The following is an 18,944-nucleotide window of genomic DNA, read 5'->3' on the forward strand; positions in this document are numbered from 1 at the left end:
AATAATTAGATATGGTAATTTTACCCCTTATCACTGCAATTAGGCGTGATCTTATTAAATATGCAATTATGATTAATGAAAAAAAAATAGTTCCTTTACTTCCTAATTAAATAAACGTTAGCTGAAATAATAAAATAAAAGACAACATTTCACATATTAAGTCACTTTGACTTGATGTAGTAAAGAAAACTAAAACAGAAATAAAAAATGTATAGACGTATTTAAAAAAAACTCAAAAACACAAAGACATTGGCTAATTAAAATTTTAAAAACTATAATTGTATCTCAGTGATACATTTTTATATTTCCATTAATAATATTATTATTATATTTTTATAAAGATGTGAACATTTTGCATTTAGTATATAAGCAAAATCACAGTTGAAAGTTGCTAAATATACTTATGAGAATGTGATTTATAAATTATCCTAAAAAAAATGTCTATCAATAATAGGATGAATAACAATATATGGAAATTTTCTGACAGTATAGAGAAGTTGGGTAACACTGAAAAACATAACATTTTAAACCCAATCATAATATTCATAATGTAGGTCTGTACCTCGAAATCAAACCATGCACTTTATCCCACAGTTTTTCTCTGACACATTGTTCTGTTGCTCATGTGGCGCTGTGTAAAGTTCATTCATTTCTCCTAATGTTTTTTCCCACTGTGCCTCTGTGTTAAACAAGGTCAGGCCTGTATGGGGTTCACTGATCAAGGGCCACGTTTGACCCTGATGTCTTCAGCTCTCTGTCTGTTGTAAAGAATTTGAATGATACAGGTCCCTCTCTCTGGCATCAGGCCAGGGTTTGTGCATATCATCTCCCCAGGACATCAACCTTTCCATTCGGCCGTACAGTTACAAGAACTTCCCGGAAAATAAAAAAATGTATGCAAACACACCTTCATTTTATTGCAGCAGATGTGTAACAATGGCCAGGGATAACAGTCTTTGGACAAGCATTTTATTAAAACTGAGAACGAGTGCATGATTTATATCAATTACAATTAAGTGAATTTACTTATCTTTTTTTACTAAATATTTAAAAAAACAACAAATAGACATAGAAAAAACATAGCAAGATTTGTTTGATTAGATCAAATAGCAACTTTGTAAAACCCTGGCACAGTTTTCTCTAAACCCGCTGTAATTTTATTTTAAAATAAGCTGTACAATAATGAAGCAAAATTTAATTTCATCTTTTCTTTTCTTTTTATCGTTTCCTGACAGAGCCACTCTTCTTATCCTCCGACTGCTGCTTTTTGACATCTTTCTTTCCTTTTGCTCCCAGATTCTCATAAACATCTTCATTTTTTCTGAAAAAAAATAAAAATTAGACAAAAGAAAATAAATTAGTATAGCTGATTATCCATAAACTTACAGCATAATCGTCATAATCATCCCAACTTCTAGACGAATAGAGGAGTGAACGAGTTTTTAATGTTTCAAAGTTTTAGTGTTTTTGTCAGCAGCTTGAGCTATCAATTGACCCAAACCACAAAACGTGAGAGAGAGGCTTGCCAAACATTGTCTAGTAAGCCAATGGTTAGTTCAACTCAGTGATTAGAGCAGGATCAAACTGAAACAATACCAGATCTGTGATAACATATCCAACCCAATCCCTCCCTTTCTCTTCCAATGGGATATTGCACAATGGCTCTAATGCTTCTAAAAATGGCCATGAGACTGAGAGATCTTTGAACCGCCTACTTAACTGCTCATCGGTTTGGGAGAGATAAGGAGATGTGAGAGGAATGTTTCTGGATGGTTTTGGGAATATTGGAGGATACACTACAAGCAGAATTCTACTTACTTCGAAGAGGTTTTGCGACTGGCCTTCTGGTGTTTAGGCTGAATTGAGAGGTTTCCATATTCGGTTTCTGTTTCCTGTAACAATAAGTAAAAAAAATAAAAATAAATCAATATCAATACTAAGTACAATAGATGGGAGACACAGGATATAAGTCTTATCTTCCCTTTTTACGGTGTTGACTTTGATAAGATATTGCATGGGAACTGTTCTGAAGGCAAATGGATATACTATCATTCAAAAGTCTGGGGTCATAAGCACACCAAGGCAGCATTTATTTGACCAAAATAAAATACAGTAATATCATTAAATATTATTACAATGTGTAGTAACTGCAGGCTTCAGTGTCACATGATTTCAGAAATCCTTCGAATATACTGATTTGCTGCTCAAGATCCATTTTTATCAAGATTGAAATCAGTTGTGCTGCGTAATAGTTTTGTGGGGAAAATTTTTTTCATCACATTTTTCTTCCAGGATCTTTTGATTAATAGAATGTTCAAAAGATCAGGATTTCCTTGAAATAAAAATGCTTTTGTAACCTTATACATTTTTTTATGGTCACTTTTTATTTAATGCTTTGTTGCTTTAAAAAGTATTAATTCCATAAAAAAGCTCAATAACCTCAAACCAAATATTGGCTTAATTTGATTTTATTGCTTTTAGTGCATTTTAAAAACCTCCAACCATGATCCTCAGCCGTTTTCTTACCATGACAGCCCTTCGTGTGAGTTTAGTCGACTCTATATACTGTAGCACAGCCAAGTAGATGAACTTGTACTGTGCTTCGGTTTGCACCATGCCAGACCGCTGATCTCGAACCATCTGAATACACTTCTGGATGTCGATGTCACTGTCCAGACCTGACAAAAACAACATCTTTAGATTCATTTGCAAAAACTGCTACCATGTTTAATCCAGGATCTAGGCTGAAAACGTGGTTGCAACAACTAAGAATAAGCCTATTATAAGATTTTAAGACCAACTGTATTTATTTGTGTTAAAACATCTGGAGCATTTAGAAAGGAAGCATAGTAGTTAAACATATTAGAAAGCCTGAGGACATTCACAGGTTATAATGCTTTAATCAATCTGATTGCACTGCATTAACCTTTAGTAGCAATAGCTTTGCCATGGTAATGTTCATTAATGTTTAGAGATAAAGGTGAATACTGAAACAGTACTGACCTCTCTAAAATGTTTTTACGCTTAAATAAAACTGTAAACTTTTCATTAAGAGCTGGGATTAATAAAAATCTAGGATTCCAGAGGTTTGAGTAAAAACAACCTAAATAAATAAATTCTCAACTGCTGTTTATGCAATTAGCAGACACTTTTATCACATTCAAGGTTTTAATTTAATCAGTACATCAGTTCTCTGGGAATTGAGCCTATGACCTTTCATGTGACGCTGCCAAAGAATGGTACCATGAAGGTATTACCAGGACAATCCCTAAGGGTTTTAAGTGCTTTCCTGAAGGGTACAGTGGCTAATATTTTGCTTCAGCTAGGGACTGAACCAGCAAGCTTCCAGATAGCAGGCTGCTGACTTTTTAAAGCCTCACAGAAAGCAGTTTTTTTTTGGTTCATAGTGAAAGTAAGAAAACCTCAAAACCTCAATACAGAGTGATATAAACTCACCTTTAGCATCAATGGTATCTATAAGCATATCGATCACCACAATGGTTCCTGTTCGTCCGATACCAGCACTGCCAAAACACATTAATCAACAAATAACTGAAGTTATCTCTTCAAGCTGGCAGAGGTCTTGAGACACTGAACGCCCACAGAACGTTAATACTAAAGAGTAACATGTAAATGTGACAAGTTGACTACAAAAAGTTGAAATATGGCTTCTCCCAAAGATGTTTTGTGAGAAACACAAAATAAGTGGCATTTAATATTGCATCAGTGTTCAAATGCTGTCCATAAAATTACTATTAATAAAATAAAAGATTAATAAAAGACTATTCAGATCATTTGATATAGCATGAAATAGCATGTCTTATGCTCATGATGAAGCACCCAAGTGGAAGATGAAGGTATAAGAGGCTCTTTTGAGAGTAAGTACCTGCAGTGGATGATCATGGGTCCAGTTGAAGACAGTTCGTGCTGTTTCATGTTGACCTGCTCCAGAAAGCTGAGCACTCCACCAGGCTCCTGCGGCACGCCGTGATCAGGCCAGCTCAAATATTGGTAGTGCCAAATGGTGCGAGCTGGCTCTTTCTGGAATCAGATAAAATAACGTTTTTTTATTTATTTAAGGATTTCTCATTTATTTTTACTCCAGATCTCTCAAATATATTTGCATTACACTGGCCATAAGTGGTGGTATGTAAGATATTTTATGTTCACATCAGGCAAGTGGACACATGATAAGCGGGAAATTACGCAGTGTAATCCTATCCAGTCATAAAAACAGAGAGGACGGAAACACATGAACAACGTCTCCAAAACTGCTCTGAGAGTCACTTCATGAACATTTTACTGATTGATCTGAGTAAAACCAGCATCATATCACCTACAACAGATAAATGATAAATAAAATGTATGTTTTATGCCTTCATTTTGATAAAAATTCAAAAGGCTACTTTAAGAAGAAATTTAATTAATAAATTAAGTTGTTTATACATTCAAAGAATCAGACATGCTAAAACACAGAATTAGGTAACAATAAAAAAATATAAATAATATATATATTAAAAAAAAAATTCATAGGGCCCTAAACTTGAAATTTTTGTTAAACTTTTAATAGATTTATGTGGAATGTGTAGTTTCATGATTTTGATTAATTCGACATGCTTTTTAATTGATATAATTTAATGTAACTATTAAAAAGGAGTACAGCAATACATAACAATTAAATGTTAATTTGAAAAAATGAATTTAGAAAAAAAGAAAATAAAACCGAATCTAGGAAAAAATAAAAATGGATTTAATAGGGTCCTATCCCTCAGCCTTGCTGCGCCCCTCAGTTTGGGAACTACTGGTTAATTCTTGTAAATGGATAAATTAAATTGTGTTTATTATGTATACTTTTTTATTAAAGTGAAAATCTACTTCATTTCCACTTTAAAGTTAAGTTTATATTTTTGTGCAATTACTTGTCAGTAACACTTCTGCAGTGTTAACATGATGTTTATTACTGCATAAAATTAATTGAAATAAATGTTTAATTTATAAAATACAAGTTGATTTCAAAATGCACCTACATTTTTTAGCATTTTGCATTTTTTATTTGAATAAAATAAAATTTGCACTATATATTTCATCATTGAGGATTTCTTAAAAAAAAAAAAAAAAAAAATCTCATCTCGTTCTTGTGAACCCAGTCTCGTGTTTTGTCTCATGGGATAAGTGTCTCATCATACCCTAATATATATATATTACATTTAGTTAAAAAAGAAAATCTTACTTAAAAATCTTTGAACTAGTACTAAGGTGGTGTCACCTTTAGACTTTTTGATATAACCATAATGCAACTGTGTTAGTTAATAACAGAAAGTCCATATTTTAAAGAGACAATCCTCTTTTCTTCAAACTGTTTTATCAAGGCAAAGGTATGATATGCATTGGAAGAGAATGCAATACATGGACAGAATCTGGGAGCAGGTGCTGTTTGCAGAAATGTGCTGTGTGCTAGTGTGAATGATCACACAGAAGTATTGAAAAAGACAGTTTCCTTACCCGGTGTGTTGCTGTGAGCTCCATCACTCTGACCTTGTAATCAGTAGCATCCTTCTCAGACAGTAAGGTCACCACATATCTGCCTGCTTCCTTATGGTCTTCGTCAGCAGTTGGCCAGTATGGCACACACTTATTCTGCAGAGGGCGCATGTAACAAAAAAAAAACCCTATATATTAATAGACCTCAAAATGCTAAATTTACAGTCAAGAGATTTTCTACTAAAAATTATACTACATAAAAAAAAAGTATTTATGAATTGGAAGATTGTCAACAATTACTAACCCGTCCTTTTTCAACCTCCCTTGTTGTCATGACGATTACTCGTGTCTTTTCTTGCCATACCATTTGCCAGAAATCGTTTACAGTAGTTAGGAGGCATCCTTGACAAGCAATGTAAACTTTCTGGTAATTAATATCCATTAATTTGTTCTGGGAGCACAGACATATAGAAAAAGAGAGGAGGAGAGAAAAGAGAGGTTTTAACGAAAGAATTTTAGAGATTTATGATTATGTCGTGATTTATGTTGTGGACGTACTACAACATAGTTGGCATTGATGTAATCAGAGCCGACAACATTGGGATCTGCGTTTTGCAGGATAACCCTAGTATCATCAACTGAAAAGAGAAGAAATGTAAATATTTATTATAAAAACTGTCACAATTTATGCAACTTCTCACTACTAAACTTATATTTCATATATATATATTTTTCTAGAAATATTGCAGTGCGATGAGATTCATTGCTCACAGGGAAGGATGTTCTTATATCTGTTTTTGCTTTTGTTTTCTGGTCTCATCCCTTCATCTCTGCTCTTCGTTACCTTAGTTTCCAACTTTTGCAACGCCTGAAAGAAGAAAAACAGATTTATAGATCAGAAATAGCACAGATAGAGAGTACTCATGACCACATCCTGCCTGTAGAGAACAGCTCTGAACAAAACAGTTTGGATGTGGTCTAACCTTACTACGACCAGTGATCATCTTAGTAGAAACGCACTAATTTTAGCAACAGTTGATCAACATGTACAAATTGGTATAATTACAAAAATGACAGTAAAAATGCATGAATTGTCTTTAATCAGAAGCTAATGTAAAAGTAGATGATGTGAAAAAATGGATGGCAATTAAACGTATGCCTGTTTTTGTCTTTTTATGTAAAAAAAATTAATGTAAAAACACAAAATAAAATAAAATATATATTTAATTTTTTAATTTATTAAATAAATCCAAATAATTATCTCTTAAGATCTAACTGCTTTGAAAGAACAATAAGAACCTAACCTAAAACTACAATGCAAATCTTTCAAAATTTGTATGGGATTAAAACTTTTTTTACTCACATTAACTAATCTGCAGAATTTTGTTTTAATTTAATTTAATTTAATTTAATTTAATTTAATTTAATTTAATTTAATTTAATTTAATTTAATTTAATTTAATTTAATTTAATTTAAAGATTTCTTTACTTATTTGCTTATTTTCAGTTTTTGCAATTTTGGTTTCTCCTAGGCAAGTCAATGCTCAACAATCTGACAAAATAATCAAATATGACAAAGATTTTATCATAAATATGATTTGTTTAGCTCAAATCAAATCACATTTAAAAAGGTGTTTTTTTTAGGCTGGTCCATATTATAAAACAGGTTATTTTAACTGAAAAGCAGTAAGTCTATATTAAGATATTTTAATGTATTTTCTTTACAAAAGTAGCATTACTGTCAAAATAGTTTTTTTTAGTTTTTTTGCATTAAGGACTTGTGATTCATCTGCAGCAGGTGGGGAATAACCTTTAAACATGCCACTCACATCAAACTCTTCCCAGAACCCAGCTTTTATCTTTTTATCGGCCCCGTCCATGTTATCGGAGGTCAGGTCGAGCTGCTTTACTCTGCTCTCAATATCAGCTGCGTTCAACCTTGTGGAGTAATAAGGCTGAGGAAAAGGATAGACATTGAAACAAATGCAAACAGGCAGAAGAGCGAAACATCAACACAGACAGACAGAAAAGAGTAGGAGACCCACAACAGAAAGGAGGAGAGAGCCAGACAGACAGAAAGGGCAAAGATTAATCACTACATTAAAGGTGCCTCCCACAGTTTTTTTGTGATGTGCCGTTTTGTCACACTAATCAATAACTCTATTTCACAGATATCTTCCATTCAAATCTCTTTACCTCTGCAGAACAGATGCTCTTACAACATTTTCGAAGGGTTTTTTAGATCAAACATTTCAGCTTAATTTATCAATAATTTCTGCATAAGCTAACATGACCAAACCTTACAGTCAGTTTCCACAGTGCTGTGGTTAATACCAGTAGATGGTTAGTTGCTGGTGGTTTAGTTGAGCATCTAGCTTGACATTTATGTTGGTATGAACAAAAAAAAAAACCTCTCACTCCCTACAAATGTTCCTCACCTGTTTGAGGTAAACCATTGTCCCAGACAACTCCTCAATACCAGTGCGTTTGAAATGCTCCACAAGGTCTGCCAAATTGTCAAAAACGTCTTTTCCGCCAACTGTGTAACGGTCATTCTGAAAATCAACGTGCATGAGAAATGAAAAGTGAATCAGTCAGTTGAATTCATACTCAAGGGTAACATGCCGTTCACTGGCACCTTAACTGGATGCCAAAATTGACCTTCAATAATTATTAAAATGATTATAATATAAAGACAAGACAGCTGTGTATTTTTCAGTTTAAAGAAATATTTATACTGTGAGAGAAAGCATATTATATATTTTTTGTTTTACTCATGAACGCCATTTCCTTTGAGATTACTGCATTTACGTTTGAACAACATTTTAAGAGGATGTGCCTCATTTGAAGTCAGTTCCACCACATTCACGACGGCCGTGCTGAGAATCTCCAAAAACCTGTTCTCATAATCTTGTGAAGCATATGTTTTATTGAAAACCAAACTTTCTGAATAGGAATGCTTGAAAATGTGCTAATAACATCACCAAAACGGCGACACAAAAGCTCTCTGTGTCTTTAAATCAGATTAACAGAAGCTGTCCACTGGTGAGAGCTTACATTTTCTTAGATAAAATAGGGTTAGCATAGGCTGATTTAAAAGGTTTTAGGCCTTAACAGAATTGTTTGGTTCTCTGAGCCGATTAGAACCGTCTTCACAGAACACAGTTTGTTCTGTTAATCTGCTCAGAGGGTAACAATGCAACGACGGTGCTTTTTCTGCTTTGAACCTCGCTAAAGCACATACGCATACGCACATACCAGTGGAATAAATAAACAATTGACAGTCAGTGCGTTGACCTGATTTTCCGTTGGCCGTATACTTCAACTATTCATTTCAACAGCACAATAGTGCTTATTTAGAGCCCTGAGTGGAGCATGACCACCCCCGCCGCCATTCACACACACTCATGACTCAAAGTCCAGTGCGTTTTTCAGGTAAGCCCAAGCATGTGAATCAGTGTCGTAATGTGTGTACCATATGTATTTAAATGCTTTACTGTTCCTAAGTATGTCAAGCATGTTTATATGTATGTATGTCAATCTGTATGAATCTGTACGTACACATGTCATACTATGTGAATGTGTACAGTATATATGTCAGAGTGCAAATATATTGAAGCAGTTTATTTAATTTTTGGTATTTCATCACCTTAGAATTCTAAATTTCTATCTGACATTTTTTAGTTATTCTAAAAATTTCATTCCAAAATTTAGTTATTCACAAATTCTTATTTTGAGACTAATTTATTTACACTATGTGGTGGACTTTTGGGACTTTTTATTTAGAAAGCAAAAAGGTTCTATCTACCAAGTATATGGAATTGCAAAATAAATATAAAGAATTGAAGCTCAATATCTCAAAACCATTCACAATGCAGATAGAACCTTACAATTCTAAAGTGATGTTCCAGTTGTTCCAGACCTGTGTGATCCTTTTTCTTCTGCTGAGGTTTGGAACAACATTTTCGATGAACAAATGATGTCAGACTTTTCATTTTTGGGGTGAACTATACCTTTAAATGCTGTGACATTGATCAAGTTGTTAAGATCTATATAAAAGTACATTCTTAGATCCATTATGTTCTATATCTAAATGACCAATAGCATACATCCTATTCATCAAGGAATGAGGCACAATCATTCATGTGTGAGCTCACTTACATTGCACATGATCTTGATGTGGGAGACCCTCCTACCAGCACTGGTCATTTCATCGGTGAGCACCGACAGAACAAAGTCTCCTGGTTTGGAGAGTGACTCCCTCACCAGGAACGTCCCGGGCTCATCACGCTCACGGAGCAGCTTCTCAGCACTGGGACCTGACAAGTGGCCATGGTACCACCTGAAGATGCAAAAACAAAGGAGGAAAAAGTAATTGTTAGATTTTCTTATAATAGAAAAAAATTAAAAAGTAGTAGTAAAATGTACCTTGTTGTTTATATATGAATAGTATTTCCTGCATGCATAACATGAATAAACTGACGTCTCTGAAGTAAACAAACCAGTTAAAGTCTATAAATACAAAACAAGAGCCAAATGCAGCTGCACCACAAACCAATGCAGCCATGAGAGCAAAAGCAAGAGACTGAACATTTATGTCACATCTGTATTGCCAGTGCACATATGTTTATTAGCAATCCAATTTTGAATCATGGTGCAAAAGTCTGGCAGTCCTCATGCTTTAGCATACAAAAAAATGTTGTTAACAATTGGGCTCAGTTCTCAATTTCTACATCTTAGCTTCCTGTACTGCGGTCGGAAAATTTTCTGATGACAAGATTTCTTGACTCGAGACTTTGGTGTATTTTTAGCTTGTCCTTCCTTCTCTCTTGTCTTGAGAAAAAAAAAGAGAGGCTTGCTAAATCGCCAAATGGGGGTTCTTCCATGATTGCTCTTTGACAATTACAACCGGTGAATTATGATTTGGTTGCTTCTGAATAATAATAGATGTGTGTGTGTATATATAAATATATATATATATATATATGAAGAGTTCAGATGCAAAAGCCTCTAAATGCCATCTGAAATTTTTATCTTTGACATCTTTGAGTCATTTTACTTTAATGGCATATTATATATATATATATATATATATATATATATATATATATATATATATATATATATATATATATAGAAAATGCCACATTACAAAACAGACTAAAATAATTTATAAAACGGTACAGTATCATTACTAAAATACAGTGCAATTATACTTTTGTACTTGTTATATGCCAACTCAAAAGATTGGTTTTTATCTCGGACTTAAAAACAGACAAAGAAGAGCAGATCTAATAGAAATAGGCAAGTCATTCCAGAGACTGGGGGAAGCTACAAAAAGGTGGAGTCACCCTTACATTTATAATGGTCTAATTAATATTTTTAGTTGACTAAATCTTGTTAATGCAAAGCTTAAGTTCTCTGTCTTTACTAAACATATCCATATGACCAAAAGTTAAGCACATGTGACTGAGACACATATCAGCAGGACATCTGTCTTATTATTAAGGCACCATGCCATCATGCAATCAGACATCTTTGTGTTTCTAATCATCAACAATCAACAATATTTTCAGTGCATTTCAATCTTTTTAGAAAGTTACATTCTCACTAATTGTATTATTTAATATGCCAGTTGTATAAACTTTATACCATCTGTCATCGCAAATTGCCTTCCAAGGTATCAGAACTTGCGTGATAGACTTGAGAGCATTATTTTCTTTCAACATAGAATCTCTTATGTGTTAGTCTCTGGTGGCCATGTTCTACATTTAAGTTGCTTTAAATGTAAGCATTCACTCTTTCAATGAAAGTCAGTTGTTCTGGATCCCAGTAGTATGGACAAAGACGGTTGAAAAGCATTGCAAAACATATTTTTTGTAATGCAGAAGAAAGTAAGTAATACAGGTTTGGACCGACATTAGGGAAAGTAAGTTGACAGAATTTTTTTTTGCGTTAACTTTCTCCTTAAATATCTGTAAATTCTAGAAAATACCAGAAGGAATGTTCCAGAAAATTCTATGGTGTTAAAACCATGATGAAAAACACACTTTTTTCGAAAAGTGTCCCACTGAGTTTGCATGTGACCCAGGTTTACATACTTTAGGTTCTCTGTCCATTAAACAACACCCATCAAGCAGCTCATCATGAGCATGAGCAAAAAAAGAGTAAGAGATAGACAGAAGTGTGGGGGACAAAGAGCTGAGAGAGATAGGGGAGAGATGAAGGAAGGCCTGAATGGGTCTGGTCACTGTTTGCAAATGTGTCAAAACTAAAGTTTCCAACCGCAGTTGAGAAGAGGAAGTCAGACACATGGCAGAGGGAGGGTGGAGTATGACTGCAATTAAAGGTGCATTAAAATTAAATAAAGAACTTAAAGAAAAATCTATGACCAGGGTGGTAAAACTTTGGGATCCAAAAGGCCACACTGAAATCAGGGAACCAACATTTTACGTACACCTGACAATAAACAGGATTTAGGATTAACAACACACCATTTATTTATTTATTTTTTACATAAAATGAATAAGAAATCTCAAGACTGCACTATTTCTAAGTCATTAATCAAATAAGCAAATTCTTGATCATGTACTCTCCTTTGCACGGAAGGTCAGATGCTTTCACTTCTGTTCGGTTTTACACAAACTTGGGTAAAGGTCACAAACCAAATATTAATATGAACATTTTTCTCAAAATGCAGATAATAATATAATATAATATAATATAATATACATTTGTAACTGAAAAAAGTAATTACATGTAAGAATGCAAAATAGATAGCAGTCTCAGACATATGCACTTTAATTTATAATAAAGTATTCTAAAAATGATTATATTTTTTATTATTCATAATTATTACAAATTATAATGATTAACTTTAACGTCCCATTTTATTACATTTATAACAAACTTATAATAAACTTTATCAGTTTAATCCTATTTAGTGTGTTTTTGTTTAGAGTCTTAATTTTAGTGAATTATTGTTCCTTTTTCCAATGCATAGCATTAACTATAAAAATAAATCTGAAATATTTCACACTTATAAGTGTAAAGTTTTTTTTTATTTTGCACCATACAGACATTGTGTGCAGACAAAAAAGGAAATTGATGAACGAATGAAGTCTGAAATATCTGTGCATAACATGCATTTTGCATTGCTTATTATTACAGCCAACATCCACAAACTTAAACGCAAGTAAGGTTAACTAAAGTGATGTCTAGCTTACATTAGGCATGTTAAAAAGCTTATGTTTAGCAAATGCAGGTCCAGTATTGTGACTATGATCCATATAAACAGGAGAAACTGATAACAGTGTAATGTGAAAAAAATCTTGAGTTGAATGGCCAAATGGAAATTGTATCAGATTCTGATGCACTGTAGTAACAGACAAGAATTTGGTGCATTTGGTGTAATCATAAACCAAAGAGACCATCTTATATGATTTATACTTCCTGATCACATTAACATATCTCTTGCTGAACTAAATGAATCCACTGTTGTTTGGTTTTACTTTTTATTTTATAAGGTTAACAGTATTTTTGGAAAGAATTTGGGAGATTTGTATCAAGTTTTGTCCCTCGGTTTCTGAGATAATTGAAAGTAGAAGTGTGGAAGAATTCCAATGTGTGATAAAATGGCTAATCATGTGCTGCTAACAAAATACTTTTACAAAATCAGCAGGGATGGAAAGTCCTCTGAGGGGACATTTTGCATGCACAATTTTACTGTGGAAGTAGTAGACAGTAACAACAATTTTTAAAATTAATTTGCCATTAACTTTTTGGCATAGCGACCAGTGTTGAAAAAGGTAACTTGTGGCTAACTTACCAGGCCAAGATTTAATGTAGTTAACTTGTTGTTGTTTTTTAGCTTAGCTACACTATGAACTATTAGCTCTCTTGTTAGCCACACTAGCTAGTAGCAAAAACAAATTAAAGTACACTGAAGCTCTGTAGTTAACCACTTTTTGTTAGCTTGCTGTGTAGCTTGAGTAGCATTTATCTGCCACAAATAAAAGTTGATGCTCTCAGTTAGCATAACACTATTTGAATAGATACATTTGCATAAAATACCACTGCTAAATCTACAAAACGTCTAATACTCTCAAAAAGGGCAAAGCAGCAATACTTTATTTACCGATAGGCTATCAACAACAGTACAACCAATATGAATTCTTAGCCTTATGAGTCAAAGGCTTTCCATGTCCAAAATATTGCGGCCATGTTTACATGGACAATTTGACTATTTGATCCACTAAAGCAGCAGATTAAATATACATTTTCAAGCAGGATTTTCCAAATACTCAAATGTCTGCATTAAGTTTAACATCAAACAGTGGAGTAGCATAATTACAAGACCTGAAAATGTCACATTATGACTTTGACCTTTTAAGTTATTCTCTTTTTTTTTTTTTTTTTTACTAAAAAGTTGACCTTCCAGCTGATATGAATAAAATAACAACCTAACTTTAGAAACAACTGTAAACAGCACGACTGCAACCACAATGATTGATGTCACATATATAAATATATTCAGTATCAGTAAGCAGTAGAAACAAACATGAATATCATGTGTATGTGTATTTATGCATCCGTGGGGGGTTAATGGATTGAGATATGGTGTAGGAAAAGCAAACGGATTGGAATAGTTGAAATGGAATATTTCCATATGCAACCTATGCAAACATCATAATCAGAATATTTGACATTACTGAGAAAGTGGATATAACTTTGCATAGACAAGGTTAGCAAACACAGATGACACTCACTCTAAAAAACTAAGTCACACAAACAAATTAGAATAAACCTAAGTCAAATAAAACTTCTTGTATGAGCTATTATGTTCAGCTAATTTTGTAAATACATCTGGGCATCTTCAGGATGAAGGGTCACATGATGGCTTACCTCTCAGTGGTGGGATCAGAACAGTTTAAAGGGTATTTGAGCTCAATAATGGTCCCGTCTCTATCCTGTAGAGTTCCATGATCTCCAGTGTAGTATTCCACCAATTCGGCCAACGTTGCAAACTTTTCCCCACCGTACAGATCGTAATAATCACCGGTGTTCTGAATCCTAATGTGTGTGATCATGTCTCCCACTCTGAGAGGGAGAGAAGAAAAGGGGACTGATGATGCACCATGCTCAGTAAAATTGTATTATTTTGTTATTTAATAAAACAAGGCATCTCAAAATAATTAATCCATGTCCCCAAACATAAACTGGTTTGAAGAGAACATAATGTCACAGGATATGGAGTAATAGTAACTTCACAAAAGATGTAGAAACTGCACGGGTAGTGTGAAGTAATTATTTGACCTGAAGTCTTTTTCACAAACGATGGCAGTAATATTTTCCGTCACAGATTTTTATTAGCCAAACATATTCATCCGTTTTTTTCAAGGTTTGAAAGTTTGTCTTTTTGAGAATAAGTCATTATCCAAAAATAGCTGTGTTCAAGTGTGCCAGCAAACTAGATTTGGTTAAGTGGTTTGGCACCAGACGAAACAACACATCAGATATGTGGCACAGTAAAGAGGAGACATAATACTAACATGTAAATGGAGGACTCTTGGGAATTCCCATTCACTTCCCCTCTCCCTTCATTTTTTATGTTTATAATATCCTATTAATTAAAAGCTTAAAGAATTGTACAAAAATATCTGAAAAATGTTCCATTATTAAGCAGACACTTGTATTTTAAACACATAGGGAAACAAATTATTGTATGCCCGAAGCATATTTAACAGTTTAAACGTAAACAAATCTAATTAGGTTCTACCGTCTACAGAATTAATTAAAACACGTATTGATAAATGTGTGAATTATTGCAATGTTATGTGAAGTGAACTGAACCTTTAATTGCATTGCTGATAATGTGTAAAAGAAAAAAATTGCTTGAAAATATATATGCATTAATATCTTAAAGCTCAGAAAACCACAACTCAAACAAAGCTTCTGAAAAGAAAGGAAAAGTGATGGAAATTATCACAGCTTATAATGAAATAGTTATTGCCACATTGTATGTGATGTCTGTCTAGTAAAAAAAAAACGCTTGCAATCTATTCCAAAAAAAAAGAGAAAAAATTAAAAAAAGTAATAACTGGACTCAAACCAGTCAAATACAGAAGCATTCAGTAAATAAAAAGTGGGTTTTTTTTTAGCCAACACAGAGAGGCTTCCTTTTACTACAGCAGAAAGAAACAGAAAGCTATGAAGGCTATCTATCACGCAGTCTGACCTCAGCTTATCCTAAGAATCTAATTTTTTTTTAAATGACATAAAAAGTGGCTGAAGATGGATATTTTTACACATCGAACCAAAAGTGTTGTACCTGACAGACAGAGAGAAATCGCCCACATTCTTCTTGCTGGGTCGGGCCAGGAAGCTGCCATGGACACCTCGGGTCTTCAAAACACTCTCTGCGTCTAATCCAGACAGATCTCTGTGGAACCACCTGTTCAATGTGTAAATTAACCTTTGTTAGAGTCAGATACTCTAGAGACGATAATGTAAAAGAGTGGTTTCACATAATGGCACAATATACTTTTGTGGACAACTTAACTGGACGCAAGCCAAACATTTTCCCCAAAATAAGTTTATTGGGTTTGAAATGACAAAAAGCAGCATGTTGTTAAAAAAAAAAAAGACAATATATTTGCAAAATTTGTGGCAGTGTGGTGTAATATTAGTTTAAAACATACATAGTTAATATGATGAACTACACCTGTGGTTAGAACACCTGTCTGAACTCAAGGGGAAATGACTTAAAACATCCACATCTTGACACGTTTAAATTTAACTGCAAAAATGCCTCAGAAAACCTTTAAAAAAAAAAACTAAGTTTTGAGAAAATCTCTAGCATTATTTCTTTGCACATTGATCCAAATTATTTTGAATTTGTTATTTAATGCAAATATATTCATGCATTTAAAAAAAAAGTCTCCAAATAATTTACTTTATAGATATAGAGGGTAAACTGTGTGTGTGTGTGTGTTATGGTGAAGCACATGCAAAAACAAGTACACTCTACCACGGCCTACCAAACCACCAAGTGCATTTGCAGAATTGCACATACACGTGCAGCCAGACATGCATCAGCATATAAATACACCTTGCACATTGCAGTTATGCACACACACACACACACATACACACACAAAATGCCTTTTTAAAAACACATGGCAAGACTCACAAATAAAGAGTCTGTTGCGCAAAACATAAGAGCAGCAAAACTGAAAAGGGGAAGATGAGGAGTTGAACAAGACTGCAACAAGAGAACAAGTGCGAAGTCTGTCTCAACTTACCGGACCATCTTCCTTTTTCAAATGTTCCTCTTCCGGTTAAAAGGAAAAAGAATTAAATGCAAATTAATTTTGTATTAGATATGATATAGGCATACACAATAATCCAGAGCAGTAAAGACGTCTTCTCTTCGTGTCATATGTCAGCACTCATCCTCTACTTTTTCCATTTGCCTCCCTCTTTCTATAACCAGTGCAGTGACATTCCTTCACACAACCAACCACAGCTCATAATCATTTGTCTAGCAGCTTCATACCTGCCCGCTTTGCCTCTCCTCTCTCGAAATATAAACAGTTTTCGGCGCTTTGATGAGCAGGTCGTCCAGACAGTGTATATAAGCCTGTCGTATATGTCCCTCCCTCTCTCACTCTCTCATGCACTGTTACAAACTTCTTCCTTCCTTTTTGTGGCTTTTTCATAAAACAGTGAAAGCAAACAAGAGAGGTATAGACAAATACAGAGATGTCAGATGAACTTCCGTTTCAATAAGTTCTTTTTGTCAATAACTAATTATCCGACAATTATCATACAAACATTCAGCTCAACCTTTGAAACTGCAAGAGTCAAATAGAGGAACTAGAGGTAGTGCAAAATAACAATGACAGTTAAATTCCCTCTTATTGTTTCTTCTCTCCAATGGCTTTCTGAATTAACTTAATATTTATTTCCCCCCGTGTCTTTCTTCTTTTATGTCCTCCTTCTCACAGTTTGAATTCACAAGAAGGGTGTCATTTGGGCTGACAGTTAAAGTCCATTTTGTTTAGTTGGACATTGCACTTCCTTGTTTTCAGACCTTCCCCTCACTAACACAAACACACAGAAATAAATCTATATTATTATTATTACTACATCGAAATGGACGAAATGGAGGTACATAATATAAACCTTACCTGCCATAATGCACCACACTATTATTATATTTAACTATAATATCCCTGCTAAACATTAACAGAAAAAAAAATTCACAATGTGATTTCAAAGGTCATTGTTTAGCATCATTACTCCAGTTTTCAGTGTCACATGATCCTTCAGAAATTATTCTATTATTCTGATTTGCTGCTCATTTTTTTTTTTTTTTTTAATATGGTTAAAACTTTTGCCAGGCACAATTTAACATATGCTGAGTTAATACCTCCACCCAGAAAAGGATACATTTTTGCCTTGCAAATATCTAGCCCTCTAATCTCCAGGTCACAACTATAATATTTGAATACATGTAAAGTCTAGAACAGAGTCTGGACTGAATATGGTTGGTTGGATTATAGTTTGGAGCACAGAGAGCCAGATAGCACTGCTGAACAGAAAAGCTGAATCTGATCCCGGCAGCACCAGGAAGCCCTTGAAAATATTAATGCAAAGAGAGGTTTCAACCAGCAGACTGGATCTAGAATGTTGGAGCATCTTCTAAAAAAAATGCCAAATATATTTCTAAAAATAATTCAAAGATCAATCATCTCAATTTAATCTAAACTGAAAAAGTAAGAAGCATGGTAAAGCCATGTTTGTTTGCTTTTAGTTTTTTGAGATGTACAAGTTTTGTTTGACGTCTCTTACCCACGTGACATGCTTTTATCTTCTCTTCAAAACGTACACACTCGCGCGCAGTTTTCCGATGTCCAGTTTTGCTCTTTAATGGAATGGATCAAACATTGTATTTGTGCCATGCAAATTGATTTAACAACCAGCAAAGAGAAGACTTGACTAACTAATCTTGATTTGTGCGTCTCTTTTGCCCAAAGCATTTGCAGTGATAAGTTGTCTGCCTCCACCCTGCCATTTTCGTTAATTGACAATTTCCCCATCCTGCTTTTTGTCATTTGTTAAGTCGCTCTTTATCTCTCTCTGAACTATCCTCTGCTGTCCTCCCCTCCAAGTAATCTCACAATATGATCGCTATGTCTCTTAATCGGATTGAGAAGCTCCTATGTAAACACCTCAATTCGACTGAACTTGATCCAAATGAAATTTCGGTACTGTTGAAAAGAGTGGTGTAACTAGAAAGGCATGGCCATGTAACCCTTGAATCCAACCGTTTTTCCCAATCTGATTCATATTCAAAAATACCTTGCACACACACAGTTCTGTGATTCATATGGTTCTGTATGTCTTACAAAACTGGTCTGTAGAAGAGACTTATGTATATTATCTGCAGAACACGATTG

The 18,944-nt window shown here is 34.0% G+C and overlaps 1 protein-coding gene across 1 annotated transcript; it reads right to left on the reverse strand.

The window, feature by feature from the left end:
• Positions 1-921: 921 nt before the first annotated feature.
• LOC113099588 (tyrosine-protein phosphatase non-receptor type 6-like) lies at positions 922-17,170 on the reverse strand. Its single transcript, XM_026264452.1, has 16 exons — positions 17,039-17,170; positions 16,785-16,813; positions 15,812-15,934; positions 14,386-14,580; positions 9,643-9,823; positions 7,920-8,036; positions 7,311-7,436; positions 6,253-6,349; positions 6,040-6,119; positions 5,786-5,932; positions 5,503-5,637; positions 3,887-4,041; positions 3,457-3,524; positions 2,527-2,678; positions 1,819-1,892; positions 922-1,321 (listed from the first exon to the last, which is right to left on the reverse strand). The coding sequence occupies exons 2-16, from the start codon at positions 16,790-16,792 to the stop codon at positions 1,219-1,221; spliced, it is 1,761 nt and encodes a 586-aa protein (XP_026120237.1). The 5' UTR covers positions 16,793-16,813; positions 17,039-17,170; the 3' UTR covers positions 922-1,218.
• Between the last annotated feature and the right edge of the window lie 1,774 nt (positions 17,171-18,944).

This window comes from Carassius auratus, unplaced genomic scaffold (assembly GCF_003368295.1).
Source record: "Carassius auratus strain Wakin unplaced genomic scaffold, ASM336829v1 scaf_tig00216980, whole genome shotgun sequence".
NCBI classification, from domain to species: Eukaryota; Metazoa; Chordata; class Actinopteri; order Cypriniformes; family Cyprinidae; genus Carassius; species Carassius auratus.

Excerpts from the sequence above, each read along its gene's own strand:
- LOC113099588 (XM_026264452.1), bottom strand. Across the intron at positions 8,037-9,642 it reads ACATCAAGATCATGTGCAAT|AATGACCGTTACACAGTTGG; the intron begins GTAAGTGAGCTC and ends GTTGATTTTCAG. Across the intron at positions 3,525-3,886 it reads CCCATGATCATCCACTGCAG|TGCTGGTATCGGACGAACAG; the intron begins GTACTTACTCTC and ends GTGTTTTGGCAG.